This window comes from Danaus plexippus, chromosome Z (genome assembly GCF_018135715.1).
Source record: "Danaus plexippus chromosome Z, MEX_DaPlex, whole genome shotgun sequence".
NCBI lineage: Eukaryota > Metazoa > Arthropoda > Insecta > Lepidoptera > Nymphalidae > Danaus > Danaus plexippus.
Genome location: NC_083559.1, coordinates 6,442,188 through 6,458,003, shown reverse-complemented (window position 1 = coordinate 6,458,003; position 15,816 = coordinate 6,442,188). Strand labels below are relative to the sequence as shown.

The window sequence follows — 15,816 nt, the reverse complement described above, 5'->3', positions numbered from 1 at the left end:
CTTTCAATTGGGGTCAAACGACAAGTTTTGAAAAAAGCTCCAAAGTGGTTTTTTACAAAAGGGCTAATTAAGAGCTTGCACGCAATTTAACTTATAATGCTGCATAATAAAGTTTTATTTATTTCTTAAAGATGTTTAAAAAAAAAATATTTATTTTTTAAAGATGTTTAAAAAAAAACTTAATTAAAAAATTAAAATTTAAGGAATTGTTAACATATTACAAAAACAGACGAAGACTTGAATTAGAAGTAAAAATTAAAAAGAAAGTTATTGCTGAAACTATGGCTTTTTTTTGCTATGGCAAAGTTAAAAAATTTGTTATAAGTATTGAAAAGTAATATGTACGTGGATATCTAAACTGCAGATTCATTTTTAATGTACATGTCTGATTATACTTTGTCCCTATTTTATTAAAGTCTTTTACGTTGTTTTGTGCCATTAATTTATTACAATAAAATCTATGACAATCATTTTACATTATTAAGTTGGTAACTTTTTCTGTCAAATGTCTAACTTCTAGATATCTAGTGGTACATAGTCATATCTACTAGTGTCAGGAACAGCACTATACAAAACATTAATTATATCTATATGTAACAGATGAAACTGTGTCTATTTGTGTGTGCATTTATTACTAGTAAATATTCTTCTGTATTCTAATAACAATGATTACCCGATGAATCTCATGGTAGTTCCACTGTACGAAATTATGATCGCGACGTCAACTTTTCAGTTATATGTAATCTAAAACAGATGTTTTTAAAATGATTTAGACTCAAATGTCTGCGTAAAAAATAAAGGTGTGGTTTGCAGTATACAAAATATAAATAAGTTCATTCCTAAAAATGAGATTTAACAAGCAGGAATTAAGTGCTCTAGCATCTTTAACATCGCAAAGTTATGATAAAGAAGGTGTAATGGTGCTAAAAGAAAAACAAGACGGCTTCTTTCGCCGCTCGGAAGGTAAGTACTAATTATGTTTCCCTTACTCTTCTGAGCCAAAAAATTTTAGTCTTAAAATCAAATGCTGTTGGCGATTAATAGAAAAGAAATAAATTGTGAAACTATGTTTATAACTTTTACGTTTCCAGGTTGTTCTATTCGTTGGTTTCGTCTTAAGGGCAATTTACTATTTTATTTGAAAGGTCCTGAACCTTGGTATGAATCAGTAGGATTTATTGTGTTAGGCCAACATAAAATCCATATACAGACTCAAGATGAAAATGGTTATTGGCCGTTCCATTTAGGTAAGCCATTCCTGTCAATTCTGGTTTAAATTTTATTTCTGATTTGTATATACATACATATATGTCTGTTCTTTTAATTTAGTTTGGGAGAATGGTATTTGCTATAGATTGGCAACATTTCATGAATCAGAGCGCACATTATGGCTAAAGGCTATTCACATGGCCCCTTATGATGTAATAAGTTCACAAGTTATTGCACTTCGAGAAAAACTAAACAGAATAAGAGCTATTACAGACATAACAACATACAGGTTGCAGAAAGGAATTGTTTTAGGTAAGTTTTATTAACCAATTATTAAAAACTCTTGCCTAATAAAATTAATAAAAGAGAAAGAATACATATTTAAGTTATCAAAATTCAATAATTAATTAATGTATTTATATGGCAGATATGAATGAAGTACCCTTATGTGAGTTGGCCTTATCCTGTGATAATCTTCTGTGTGATGCCTATGGGTGTGCACCTTCTCCAGTAATTGTTATTTATGTTAAATATTCCAAAGGGCTTTGTGTGAAGTATGGCACAACTGAAATAGTAGATGTTAGTATGCAATATTTTTGAAATACTACCATTATATTGTTTTGACTCGTGTAAATATACTAGGAAATAATGAAATTTTATAAATCAGTCATGCAGCAACCCATGTTTTTCAAAAACAATACTATTTCGAGCTAGTGATGGATTGTCAAGGGATGCTGTTGTAAAAATAGTTGTCTATGATGTCAAAGAAAGGGTATCAGAAACATCAGTTCTAATGGGATCTACATCATTACAACTTAGCACTATACAGGTAGTATATCTTTTTTAAAAAAGACATTGATTATTTTCTAATTGCATTATTATTATTTTTGTATATTAGATTATATAATCCCCTTACTTGTAAATCATAATTTTATTGGATTAGTTATGATATTTTTCTATGGCTTCACCCATATCAAATGGTAATAAAATTATTATAATATAATGATATATCTTATAATATTATCCTCTTGTTGATCAGGAAGCCCAGAGACTTAGGGTGGCGTTAATGACAAGAGAAAATAAAACAGTTGGTTTTGTTACAATAAATGGATGGAGTTTAGAACCATCTTACATAGGCACAAGTCCAAATCATACAAATGATAAAAACTGCATAGATATACCACAAAAATTGCTTTGTCATCGCCGTTCTCAGTCTTTACCACCAAGGTTAGGTTTGAAACTAAAGTTTCCATCATATGGAAATCTTTTAAAGCAGAATTTCGTCAACAGTCACCAAGTCACATACAGATTTCATTCTGGGCTAGGAGGTGATATCACTGTTCATGAAATAATGGCAGAGCCAAAGCTATGCTATCAAATTCCAATACAGCTACTGTAAGTCTATTTTTATTCCATTTTGAATATATTCCTTATAAGTGAAATATAAAAGAAAATTTCATTAAACTGTATTTCATATGGTCGCATCAAATCTTATCTGTTACAGGGACATTTATATTCAAAGAGAAAAGGAGCTTTTGGAGGAATTGTTATCAGTTGGAAATATTTGTGGGCATTGGCAAACAAGACAATTAGATTTAGCTGGCACCCATGTCTCTTTATTGAAGCACTACTGTCATTCAAAGAGGTGTTTGCAACAAGCCGAACATGCATATTTCAAAGCCAGTTCTAGAAAAGGTGAGTAACAAATTCCAATTATTTCAATTAGTTCAAAAAATATGTAATATATGAATACAATATTACTATTTCATTAGTATTGTTTATTGTTCTTTTATATTAATGGTTTGCAATAGAATATGAATAGTCCTGGTTTTGTAGATGATTCTAGTTTGGAATTTGCACCAACAAATTTGCATCTGCAACGGATGTGGGTGTACAATGACACCCTAAATAAAACAGGTTTTCATGACGTTATCACTGCTGGAGCATTTGCTGCTCACACTCACAAAGCAGAAAGAACTGGTGGTCTTATAAGGTATCAATAAAATAATAAAACATATCTAAAATAATATAATAATGTTATATAAAATTTTAAACAAGTAATTTTTTATTAGACTAGTTCAACAAGTGAAGGATATAAGCAACACGAAAGCCGCTGCTAATTATGCGGCTGCGAATAAAATTCAGGCTGAATATGATAATGTGCTTGCTTTATTACGTCTGAGAGATGAAATTATATCCGATGTTGACAGGATAATAGTACTTTTACAGGCAAATCAGAGGGATAAGGTTATACATGTAACTGAAGGTTTGCTTTTTTTTAAGTTATTAGAATACAAGTTACCTCTTGTCTCTATTATTTGTGGTTTTTGTGTTTTTTTTTTCCATACGACTTTTTTACATTTTACATTCATTTTAATTTTATTTATACTCGATAAATTTTCTGTGTTACAGTTATTAAGGCCAAAGTTAAAAGCATGCTGGCATTGTGGGAACCGGGTGTTGTTGAAGAATCTTTAGCAATCATAGGATGGCCTAAACACAATTGTGAAGATACTGAAAATCAAGTAAGTCGATAAAATGCAAATTTTAAATATATATAATCTTTAATAAATAGGCATCAAATTTTGAATATGAGTGATTTGCTTACATGTTTTTGGAATTAATTACATTTTAAAGTTATTTATATAGGTTAAAGCATTTAACGAAGGAATTGTAAAAGAATTGTATAAGGCAGAAGAAAGAGTATAACGACAAAATCTGATTATATGTATATGCTATTTTCATATATTTTTGGAAATAATTGCTTGGGTTTGTAGATTTATTGGCTTATGATATTGACTTCATCATTGTCGTTGTTATTCAGAATTTGGCACTAGTTTCGTTTTTAAGGTAACAATTTGTGGTTAGTAGAACTTAGAAGATTTAATTTAGAAAGTTTGGATACTTATTTTCCATGCATTATGTTTGGTTCTAGTTGAATACCTAAAACGTTAATTTTAAATAGAGGTAATATGAACGTAGCTTCATAATACGAAAGGTTAAAGATCTTTTGAAAGAAATGGAAAACTGTTGTAGGTTTATTTAAGCAGTATCTATAAACCGCACTTGTTTATATGGCAATAGAAGGAACTAGACATGGGAAGTCCATTAAAAAGTGTAGAATAAAACTTTAACTACTTGGTATGGGCACTTATGTTCTGCCAAAGGATTTTATCGCACAGAAATTTAAGAGTTTAGTAGGTCAGCCAATTTTCTATCTCACAAAACTAAATTGGGACGAATACGTTTAAAAATAGCTTCTTTACTCATGAGATGACTTTGTACTTGAGTACGATGATGGAACTAAAAAGTTAATTGTATCAAAGAGAGACAAGACGGAGGAAAAAGGTTCAATGTAACATTTGAGGACAGATTTACGAACACCGTGGTATTTTACTTCCTTAATATTTACTCAAAGCTACATACAAACATAGGCAACTGTAGCAATCTCTATGGAAAATACAACTTATGTCTAATCGTGATATTTCGTGATCTATTTATTGAACATAATTTACTCCGGATGCCTGATAATTATATCTCGATCACAAACATTGGAGATGGTTAATATCTAGGTTATAAAGTTGCCAGAGCGTTTAATGTTATGTAACATTTGAATATTAACTGGGAAAGTAAATAAAATAACCTTGTGGCTTGATTTTACTAAATATTTGCGTAAATGAATGTACGGACGGCTTTTAAGTTTCAGTAAAAACTATTTGTGATACACTGGTACAATAATTACTTTCAGATTTTAAGTAAAATTAGTTTTTTATTTAATAACAATTTTATTTCGATTACAATTTCTCGTTATTGATGATGAGTATGGAGCAATTACTTCCGACATTGTTTGCCATAGTTATGACATTTCATTGATACGAGGTCAATAATTTAATGCGGAAAACAGTATAAATAGCTCTAGTAGATAATAAAGTCACTGATGAGAGTGTAACGTTAAGTAACCATTTATGTTCTAAAATAAACCATTTTTGAGATATGATATTTACTAAAACAGATATCTTTTAAAAACTTAAAAAAAAATGTAAGCAATAACGATGGATAATCGTAACATGTAAAAAAATAATTCTTTATTTATGTATCCATTAATTATAACTTAAATTTGTGCTTGACGTATTGCTAATCATCTCGAACTAGCGTTTCTATTATTTGTTTCAGACGTTACTAACAATTCTTCGTTTGACTGAACAACTGAACATGTTCGACGCTAATTCCGATTGCGAGAACTTTGATGCATCTTCTAGTTCAAGTTCCAAGGACACCTCGCCGACCATGGACATAGCGTCATTCCCCACAAGCCTGCATAACATAAGCAACAGCAATCCTAAATTGGATACAAAGAACAACCACTTTGAATTGCAATTCTTTAACGATTACTTCAACAGCGAGGAACGTAATAAATTGAATCATTCGTTCAGATCGGTCCGGTCACCAACGAAACCGAAACTGAATGATGCTCACAGTTTTTCATTCGATTCTAACCGACCAAGGCATGGTAGTTTGAGGCATGATTTTAAGAGTACGGCATCATTGGAACAAGTCTCATACAGATGTCTAATGGAAAGTTTGAGCGGGATGGATAAGAAAAAGGTTGGTTGATTTTTAAGTCTTTTTAATTTCTGAGGGTGACAAAGACAAGATTATGTTTTTGATGTTAAAGGATTATTGAACACGAAGCCTGGGAGGTATCTTTGTTTTTCGTGTGCTGTTGGTCTAAGATACAGCTTTTATACGTGGGTTTAGCTTTTATACGTGGGTTTCCTATGTTAAGCTTACGTAACATGAAAGTTTCGTCGACATGTGTTCAGTAGTTGGCTATATTTTGTGTCTAGTGACCGAATTGTTTTCAATGAAAAATATACACATTTTTTTATTATATATAGCTGATTGAACGATGGAGGATTTGGAAAGAATGTACTATGAATATTGAAAACATGATTCACTATATAATACTGTCACCTATAACCGATTTAACACCTTCGATAGTTCCAAAAAATACAGTACATGTGTATATAATACACATAAATACAATAAGTGTTTCAATATCTAAAATTTTAACAATATATGTATAAATGTATTTATTCTGACAATAATTTTAATCTCGGAAAATTATCCTCGGTGTCAGTAAATTGCATTAGCTATATGTTGCTGTAGTACATCTTGCGAATTTCATATGCTATCTGTGTAATAAGTAATTTGTATAAATATTTCTTTTGTTTTTTTTTTCATTTTCTTTATATACGGGTATTATGTTGTTGCTGTATATTGTGTTATTTGCGAGTTGTTGCGATTGAATAGTTGATATTTATTTGTGCTGTTCGAATAAATAAACGCTGAACTACTTAATATGATTAATATTAATACATATATTATATGCTTCTTATCAGCAGTTGCTGCAGTATTACGAGACATTGATATATAATGACATGTGAGATGCTGACTTATTTGTTTATACCTTTTTATTGGCGTTAATGTATTATAATGCTTCGCTATTTATGAATCTGTATTAGTTCCCAGCCCAGCTACATAAGGAATGCTTAAAAATGTATCAGTTTTTATATTTTGTATGTTTATACGAGTTCTTATCACGTTACAGGGCGGTGATGTACGGAAGGAGTCTTCATCTTTACCGAGTATAGGACAAATAGATTCAAGCACTAGAGAGGGAAATCTAGCGTTCTTAAAGAGTATATGGTCTGACGTCGACACAGCAATGACTTTGGTGTTAGAGGCAGCTGTCAATTATACGGAGAGAGATGAAGGTAAATAGGTATTATTGTATATAATATCAAATTATGTTCTTTATATAGGAATATAATTTAAAAAAATGTATTTTTAATATATATATATATATATGTATTGTATGTAAACTTTATACTTTTATTACTCGCGTTATAAGCTATTTATTTATTAAGTGATTCCAGCTATATGTTGTATACATTTCGTTTCCAGTGTTTTTTCAAAGCTTGATAAAATTACATATTTAATTTCATTTATTTGAAATAAAATTTTAAGTATAAAAGGGTGGGTTTTGACTTTGCCATTGCCAATTATGTATTTGCGAATCCGATAAAAACGTACTAATATTATAAATTAAAATTTTTGTTAGAATGTATTGTTGATTCACGCATACTCTAGGTACCGATTTCTATGAAATTTTTTGCTGATGTAGCTTTAATTAAGAATAACTAGGATAATATAATTTATTCCAACATATCTCTTAGTTAGCTCATGTTAAATGAGATCTCAATGCGAACTGCTAATCTTTTACTTACAGAGTCGTTCCACTTAACCAGTGTCCCAGATAATAAATGAAACTAATATTTTCGGATTACTGAGCGTATTTTGTTTTGAAATACTACATGCTCCCGACGTTTCGGTTACTTTGCAACAACCGTATGTAGCTTTTAAAAAATAATAAAATACGCTTGTTGATCCCAAAATATTAGTTTCATTTGTATGAATACTCGCGCAAGTCCTAGATCTCATTGCTTCTCAGATAATAGTTATGCAATTTAATTCTAGATGTGACGGACGAGGATTTGGATTGTTTGAAGCATTTGAGCGAGCGTTGCAAGCTGTCCGCTGGTGTACTGTGTCGTTGGGCTCGGGTGGCTCACGCCGCGCTTCGACTGAGATGCGAGTCACCGGCTTGGGGCAAGGAGAACGCAGCACTTCATATACGTAGGGACACGTGCTTCTCACAGGCTGTTAGTATAGGTTATCATACTATATCATTAATACGAGATGTGAATGGTAAATAAGAATTTGTCATCGATCTGATAGACTTTGTTCTACATAAAAGCTTACATACCCATCTAATTTATTGTATAAGTTAATTTTTTGTAGACACATCGTTATAAGCGTTATAAGTTAATATAAGCAGATAAAAAATTAAAATATATATTTTTTTTATTGATCATATCTAAGATTTTTTTTCTGTCATTGCATAAATAGATTCTAGTACAAGAGCCATCTAAGTGATGTACTGTTTTTTCAGCTGTCAACCCTAACAGCTGGTCTCCTCTGCTGGTTCTGTTCAGTACCGAGCGAGACAGTTGTCAGGGTGTTGACCTCAGAACTTGGGCCTCTGTGTGAGTTTGAGGGTCTACTGAGTCTTTATTCAACCGAGAAAGCCATGTGGGGTGATATGGTGGTAGCCGTTGAAGACCTACAGACTGTTGTTTTCACTCTCACTAAAGTCGGGCACAGGTATTTATTGTTATTTCGGTGATAAGTTTCTTGCTTCACCTCTGCCTTGTTAGTCGATTATCAGCCCTTTATAAAATTGCAGGCGTAATTTTTATTTTAAATACATATTCTACATAAAAAATTGTAATAAATTTTGCTTGTAAATTGTTAGTTTCTTTGTGAAACAATAAATGTCCATTAAGGAAAGTTCTTAAAGGCATGCCTTTAACTTATTATGAACATAATTGCTTTATTTGTGACTTAAGTAATTATTTTAAATGTTTTAAATTTCAAACAAACATTTTATTTCAGCAATATGTCTATACCACAAGTGTCTGGTAACAGGGGAAATATAACAGTTCAAATACCAGTGTCGGATTCACTGTACAATAAATTTACTAATAAAGAGGTAATTCTAAATATTATTATTTATATTGGATTGTTAATTTAATTATTAATTTTTTATAACTTACAGCATTTGAGCTTCACAATCACAGCCGTATTTTTCAATATTGGTATCAACGAAAAGGCCACATTGGCGGAGGCCCTCGGTGAAACAACGCCTCAATATCACTCGAATAACGATAACCTTGATCGACTTTTCAAATATTATTACAAGTACAATAAGATTTTCCCCACCGACCCCACAGCGCCTAACAGAGGTATTTTTTGTTACACATATTTGATAATTTCATTTAATTTCCTCTTTATGTAACTGAATGTGATACTTAATATTCAGCGTCGTCGAGAACAAAACCATTGGAAGAAGTTATGGAGAACCTAAGAATTTCTGTACACAAGAAAATACCAAAGAATGTAGAAGTACTTCATCTAGCTGCTTTGGCGACGAGACTTATGAATGGTCAGTTAAATTTAATAGTACAAACCCTGATATTGTTATCTTAAATGATTATTGTTTACTTAACTGCTTCAAACTCAGTCATTGCTGCCTTATTATAATGTTATATGTTGTCAGGTATCAGATTCACGTCGTGTAAGAGCGCCAAGGATAGGACTGGTATGTCGGTGACATTGGAACAATGTTCTGTGTTGGCATCGGAGTATCATCTCGCTGAGCACGAGATGAAGAAAGCGTTGAGCATTATGAGGAGGTATACATATAGTTTATGATTAAAAATAGTTCTCTATGTTATATAATATAATATTACTATATAGTGTATTTTGAATGATGGATTGATTTATTGATTGATTGACTGATTGTTGATTATTATGATTGATTTATGATTTTTGCCATATCAGCTAGGCTGATATATATATATATATATACATGGCCAAGATGAAATTTACAGGCCATTGTTAAATTTATTAGAAACCGATAATATAAATTGGGAATAAAACTGGGATTTATTAAAAATAACAATATAGATTTAAAGTAGTTTACAAAAACCTGACGTAGAACTAATTAATAATGATAAAATAAAAAATGACAAACTTGTTTTGTTCAGAGAAAGACAACTAAAGATAAGTTGTACTTATATTAAATTAGTGTTTGGAGTTCGTGTTTATCACTGACTTTAATAACACCAACATGGAGTGCTCAATTTCTAATAGCTGTCATAGAACACTAAACAGGTATCATTCTATGAAAATATCAAATTAAAAATTTAAAAAATACTAAGTACCATATTATATATTACAATATTTTATGTTTTAAGGTGCCAAACTATGTGCTGCTTCACAATACAAGGAATATTTATTTAATTGTTATAATTATTATATTTCCATGTGAAGCGAGGGATGTCGTCGGGAAAATACGTACAAAAACATAGGTGTACGGAAATACGCGTTCACTAAGAAGCAAATGATGGCGCTTCCGGAGGAATACAGACCACCGACCGGCAGCTACGGGTCGTCGCAGACTTAGGGCGGTAACATCTCAGTAGCTAACGGATGTCGCAGACAAAAGGCTAAACTGTCTCATGTCTATGTGATAACGCTGTAGCGAATGAAACATATTCCAAACAATATTCAGTAGTTGAACTGCTTGCAATAGTTATTGTCGTGTTAATTTAAAAATAATATAATCAATTATTCTTTTTACATATATTCGTCGGAGCTTTTTGGTCGGTAGTACAGTTTATATTTATGTAGTGTTTATTACATACAAATGTCATCTGCTAGTGTCGTTGTATTTAGTTTTCAGTGTCATTTGTAATCGATGACATACCTCTACTATGCCCACGATATTTATGAAAGTTATTTGTGTAATGAAATTAATATATTTTATTAAATAACTTATAGTATTCTTCTGTATATGTGATTTTTAAAATTCGAATTGATGCCAAAACACATTCTTCCAATAATATATCGTTAGAAATTATTCGATTTATAAATTATTTAATTATCTATGTTAAATTTGTGATTATTGTTTTATTTCAGTGAAAAAAAAAGAAACTTCAAAAGAAGTTTGTTCTTATTAAATATTTTTCTGTCATAACTCGTATTGATAAATATTATGGACGTTGGTTTAATAAGGTGATGGCTAATACTGAGGTTTTATAACGATAATTCTTAGAAATGTCTCGGACACCGCCTTTAATGTTACTTAATAACAATATTATATATTTTATTTATTTTTTGTTCGTCAATCAAACTTATATTTGATATCTCTGATCGAAGAATACAATATTTTTGTTGATTAAAAATATTAACATAATCCAGTCAAAAGTCAGTTGGCTTTTATATAAATAAGAATAATGACTAAAGAATAGAAATCTTTATATTTTTTAGAAATTAATCGTATATATTTATACTATTCTAGATAAAAGTGAGACCAGCCTTTAACAAAGTGGTCGACAACGCCCCTTTGTGGGCGTCGCAGGCCTAAAGGGGGTCTTTAAGAGACCCAGAAATAAATGAGGTCACGCTGTATAGGCCTGGGCCTGGCCTGGGGGTTAATTTGTTATTTCATTTAGCTAAGTTAAGTTATAGTGTTATTTTAGTAAGTGAAAAAAATAAATTTATTCTCAAGTGGGCCGAAGGCAAAATAAGTTTGGGAACCCTTGGGTTAGACGGTAGTGCGACACAAATGAGGTTTTATGTTAATATAGTGAAAACATAAAAAAAAATATGCAATATTTAAAGCAATATGCAATGGACGTATTTTTGATAACTTAGCTTTTTAATAAATTCTTAATATATCTAACGTAAAATAATATTATTTTTTGCTTGAATAGTCTTATGAATTTAAGGTTTATGGCTTTTCTAATAGAAATAATGTATAAGCACCCGCTTATAATTTAATAAGAATAAAATGCTGTTGTTAATTGAGGGTGCCTTAGTCTCTTAAGTTACCCAATAAATCTCTCATATATTTCTTACAACTTGAAAACAAATCAGAGTGTTTAGATTTTACAAGTGGAAAACCGTTAATCTATAAACGCAATATCTTATTAAAAATACTACAAGGAAAAGAAACTTCAACTATGATTTTGATCTAATATCAATATTATGCGAAAGAATGTTAAATAAGTATTTTAAAACTTGGACTGAATGGTTGCCAATATTTTTTTTTAAAGCTTTTAAACAAAACCCAACTAAACATTAATAATAAAAATCTGATTCTATTCTTTAGTTATTATTCTACATAAAATATTTGATTTCATAATAAATAAGTACTTAAATAGTATATACCTCTATATGGTTTTGATAGATATATAATTTTATATGCTACAATAATGTTAAACCCTTCACTCTATTATAGAAATCTTCTTACTTTATGCCAAGAATACATACTTTATAAGGATAGTAATAATAGTATTTATGTAATAATAAGCTCTGCAGCACAATTGAAATATCATTTTGAAATATAAAATAATATATCATTCAAAACAAACATGTAATTGAAAACAAACAATATGTTATGGTTTTCAATTTCGGTTGAAATTTTTATTAAGTTGAAGAAATTACAATGTTCTAAATATTATTAGATTTTTTTTTAAGAAGTACATAAAATTTATGTTTCGGTATTATTCTAATACTTGTTAATTCATACCTATAAATTCTCTTAATCAGAGTATTTTATTTTGATTGGCATAATCTGTGTTTTAATAATATTCGTGTGCCATATACATTTAGGTAGTAAGTGCTAGCATTCGATGTCACAAAAATTGTTACGTTTTATTTGCTTTGGAACAATGTTAGTTTCTTGACGAGAAAAATAATTCAAACCAGTTCTTCCAGAGTAGTTGTGCCAAAATAAAATATTTACTATACATAACAATTTTAACAACACTATTTTCGTTATACATTCTGCCCAAAAAGATATTATTTATTAAGTAGAGCTATAAAGATTTTTATGTAAAACTTCCTCGACGGTGAACGTGTCAAATGTATTGGAACCATATACCCATAGTTTAGTAGGAGAAATAGTACTTAGTACATATTGAACTATACCCCTTATTTATTTAAGAAAACATTAATTTATAATATTCTACATTATTATTGTCTACTGTGACAGATATTTTTAAATTTATTATGTAAGGTACTCATAGGTATGCTACTTAAGAATTATATACTCCGTTTTTACATGGAGTATAATGTGCATTAATATATAAAAATAATCTCAGGAAAGAATGCAACGATTGAGAGGACCTTCGGTATGTAGAGGATTTTTAGTGCCATCTTGTAGAGTTTCTATAAAGTAAATAATTATATAGATATATAATAACTTACTTAGTTGCAAACTAAAATTGTGACAAACATTTTCTAGGCGTACATTTAATTTTCAATTACTGGTGAACTATAGTCTGTTTATATACATCTAGTATATCGTCTATATTATTTATATTTAAATAAAGCGTTTCTTCAAAATATTTAATACCTTAAGATTGTTTAAAATCTTATTCCAGTTCTTTTATTAACAACACTGGTGTTTTATTGATAAATTTTTAGTTATTCACAATTTATAATATACAATAATGAAAAATCCTATACAATCACAACGACAAATTTCTTTAAATAAAAGATCCCTTATTTTACTGTAATCATGATCTCATTTTTTAGTACATTAATGTTTTTTTTTTCATTTTATGTCTCTTTTTTTCTCTAAGGTATCCTGATATTATGAGGGATTATTTATATTTTTGTTTTCTATTTTACTTACGAATTCCAAACATTGTTTTCCCAAACAATGTAACAACCTACGTATTTTTGTCTTAAATATTAATAAATAAATGTATATGTATTTAAATTTTAATATTTCAAAACCGAAAAATAATGTATTCTTAGAAGGTATATGAATAATAATAGGTATTTGTATATGTTTTATAATTTATAAGTTGATTCGGTATTGGTGATTACTAACTTGAGAAGCAAATCAAATGTGATAGGAGTTAGGACCATTGCAGTGGTTTATCTGTGGCTTACGACGGTGAATTGGTATGTAGTTATTGTTAACATTGTATTATTCTAAACAATAGTTTAGAGCTGATTGCAGTATGTGTAGTTAATGGTGACCTTGTCAGCGGAGTGATTTGAATTTCATATCTTGTTGAGAAATATTTCTTTGAAGTAATTTGATGGAATCGTTTCAATTATTTGTACGGCGCTTTAGTTTGCCTTTTAATGATTCACGCTCATAGTCTACAGTGAAATCGACGTCTCTTGTGTACTTTTTTTAATTTGCCATATTTTTTTTATATATATTTAAGTATGGTATAATATGCATAATATTATCAAGTTTTTCGTGTAAATGGTACATCGTGAGTTATTTCATTTTTATGTATGTATGTATGTATATATTTCTTTAAAAAACAATAAATTGTATAACGTTTTTTGTAAACGCCTGTAGTCTGTTGTTATTTTTATTATATTGGAATTTAATCACACGTTGATAATAATTTTATTTAAGTAATTTGTAGTATATAATTCCTTATAATATTTCAGGTATCACAGATCAGGATCATGTGTACATCACAATTTTCTTTTATTAATTTAACTTTGTCAACAAGAATGGATTTTAGGACTATAAGATTTTGTACCTATTTATGCGTCGTCTTCCTCGATTATTTCCCATATCTATTTTCTGATACTTAAATGTTTTTTTTGTTTCTATATTTAGGCTGTGAGTAAATTCTATTTTTAACGATTGATTATTACTTATTAATAAATTATTATGTTGCATTTCTTTAATGGTGTTTTATTTTGCTCAAGATTCACATTAATCATACGTCTTAAATGTATCATGTGTCCGAGACTTTTTTCAAGTGCTGAGATTAATATCACTTAAAAAATTCTCCGAGAAAGATAATTTGTTTTAATGTTTCTGAAAGATAATGTTTGTCTATTTTAACGTAAGATATAGATAGGAATCTTCCACAAATCACAATGTTTAAAAATTCATATATTATAAAGTGTTTTAAGAGTCACAGATTTAAAGTTAAGACAGTAAATAACTTATTTTAGTTTTATTTCAAGCTGCCGTTTCTAAAGGCACTTAAATTTATACATCATTCTTCAAAATATTTTTAAAGTTTATTCATGACGTTAGTTATATTTGACAAGTCAAGAAGTGGTTCTGCTTAAAAGGTAACACAGAATACATTAAAATTAATTTGGGTTGAAATAAAACCAATATTTTCGGATTTACTATGCGTTTTTAATTATTTTAAGTACATACTCCCAACGTATCGGTTACTTTGCAGCAACCGTGATCACGGCCAGACCAGATGAGAATGTCTGTTAGTTGTTCGTGTTGTTTATCATTTACCGCCAACGATTTTTTGATTTACTGGCGTATTGCTTTGGTTGCCTACAGAATACGCTCACTGTGTCTCGATGTCCTGCAGTGTGGTCACGAGGGCCCCAGGTGTTAAATTGATTTCAGCCAGATTGAAATTGGGTTGTTTTTTATTTCAATAGCCCCGTGGATTAAACTGTGTTCACACATCGTGTGTTCACACACTGCTGACTTCAACGCGTGCGTATTTTTAATGTCTGAAACATGTTCTTTTACCCTTGTACCGATACTCCTCTTTGTCTGCCAGATGTATGACATATACATTGGTATACACTTGTTCTTAAAGAATGGTACTCTTAATAGGTTTCAAGAATTGGCTCATTTTATTGTGTGGATTGTCTATAGTCTTTATAGAAACCTTCTTCCAGATGTTGCCTATTCTGTCAGTAACTCGGTTCACATACATATAGTAAAATGGTTCTTGCGATGCTGGCGAGGCACGGGCAAGTTGTTGGTGGTGAAAGCATGTTTTACATGCTGCATTGGGGCCTCTAGATGGTCAGCATCACAAAGATGGTGGGCTCTCTGAAACAAAGATTTAGCACTGGTAGCTAACTGGAGAGGGTGCTGTTGTAAGTTACCATTTAGATACCTATCCATATGTGTGGGTTTCCTATAAAAAGTATGTTCTTGCTATTGAT

General features: G+C 30.2%; 1 protein-coding gene across 1 annotated transcript; it reads left to right on the top strand.

Annotated features, from left to right (window-relative positions):
- The first annotated feature begins 539 nt into the window (after positions 1–539).
- LOC116777410 (inositol polyphosphate-4-phosphatase type I A-like) lies at positions 540–14,563 on the top strand. Its single transcript, XM_032670939.2, has 19 exons — positions 540–963; positions 1,092–1,247; positions 1,330–1,521; positions 1,637–1,788; positions 1,877–2,038; positions 2,249–2,604; positions 2,714–2,904; positions 3,046–3,202; positions 3,282–3,475; positions 3,622–3,734; positions 5,383–5,814; positions 6,821–6,986; positions 7,750–7,934; positions 8,225–8,436; positions 8,728–8,824; positions 8,891–9,077; positions 9,155–9,277; positions 9,392–9,527; positions 10,168–14,563. The coding sequence occupies exons 1-19, from the start codon at positions 846–848 to the stop codon at positions 10,298–10,300; spliced, it is 3,462 nt and encodes a 1,153-aa protein (XP_032526830.1). The 5' UTR covers positions 540–845; the 3' UTR covers positions 10,301–14,563.
- The last annotated feature ends 1,253 nt before the right edge of the window (positions 14,564–15,816 follow it).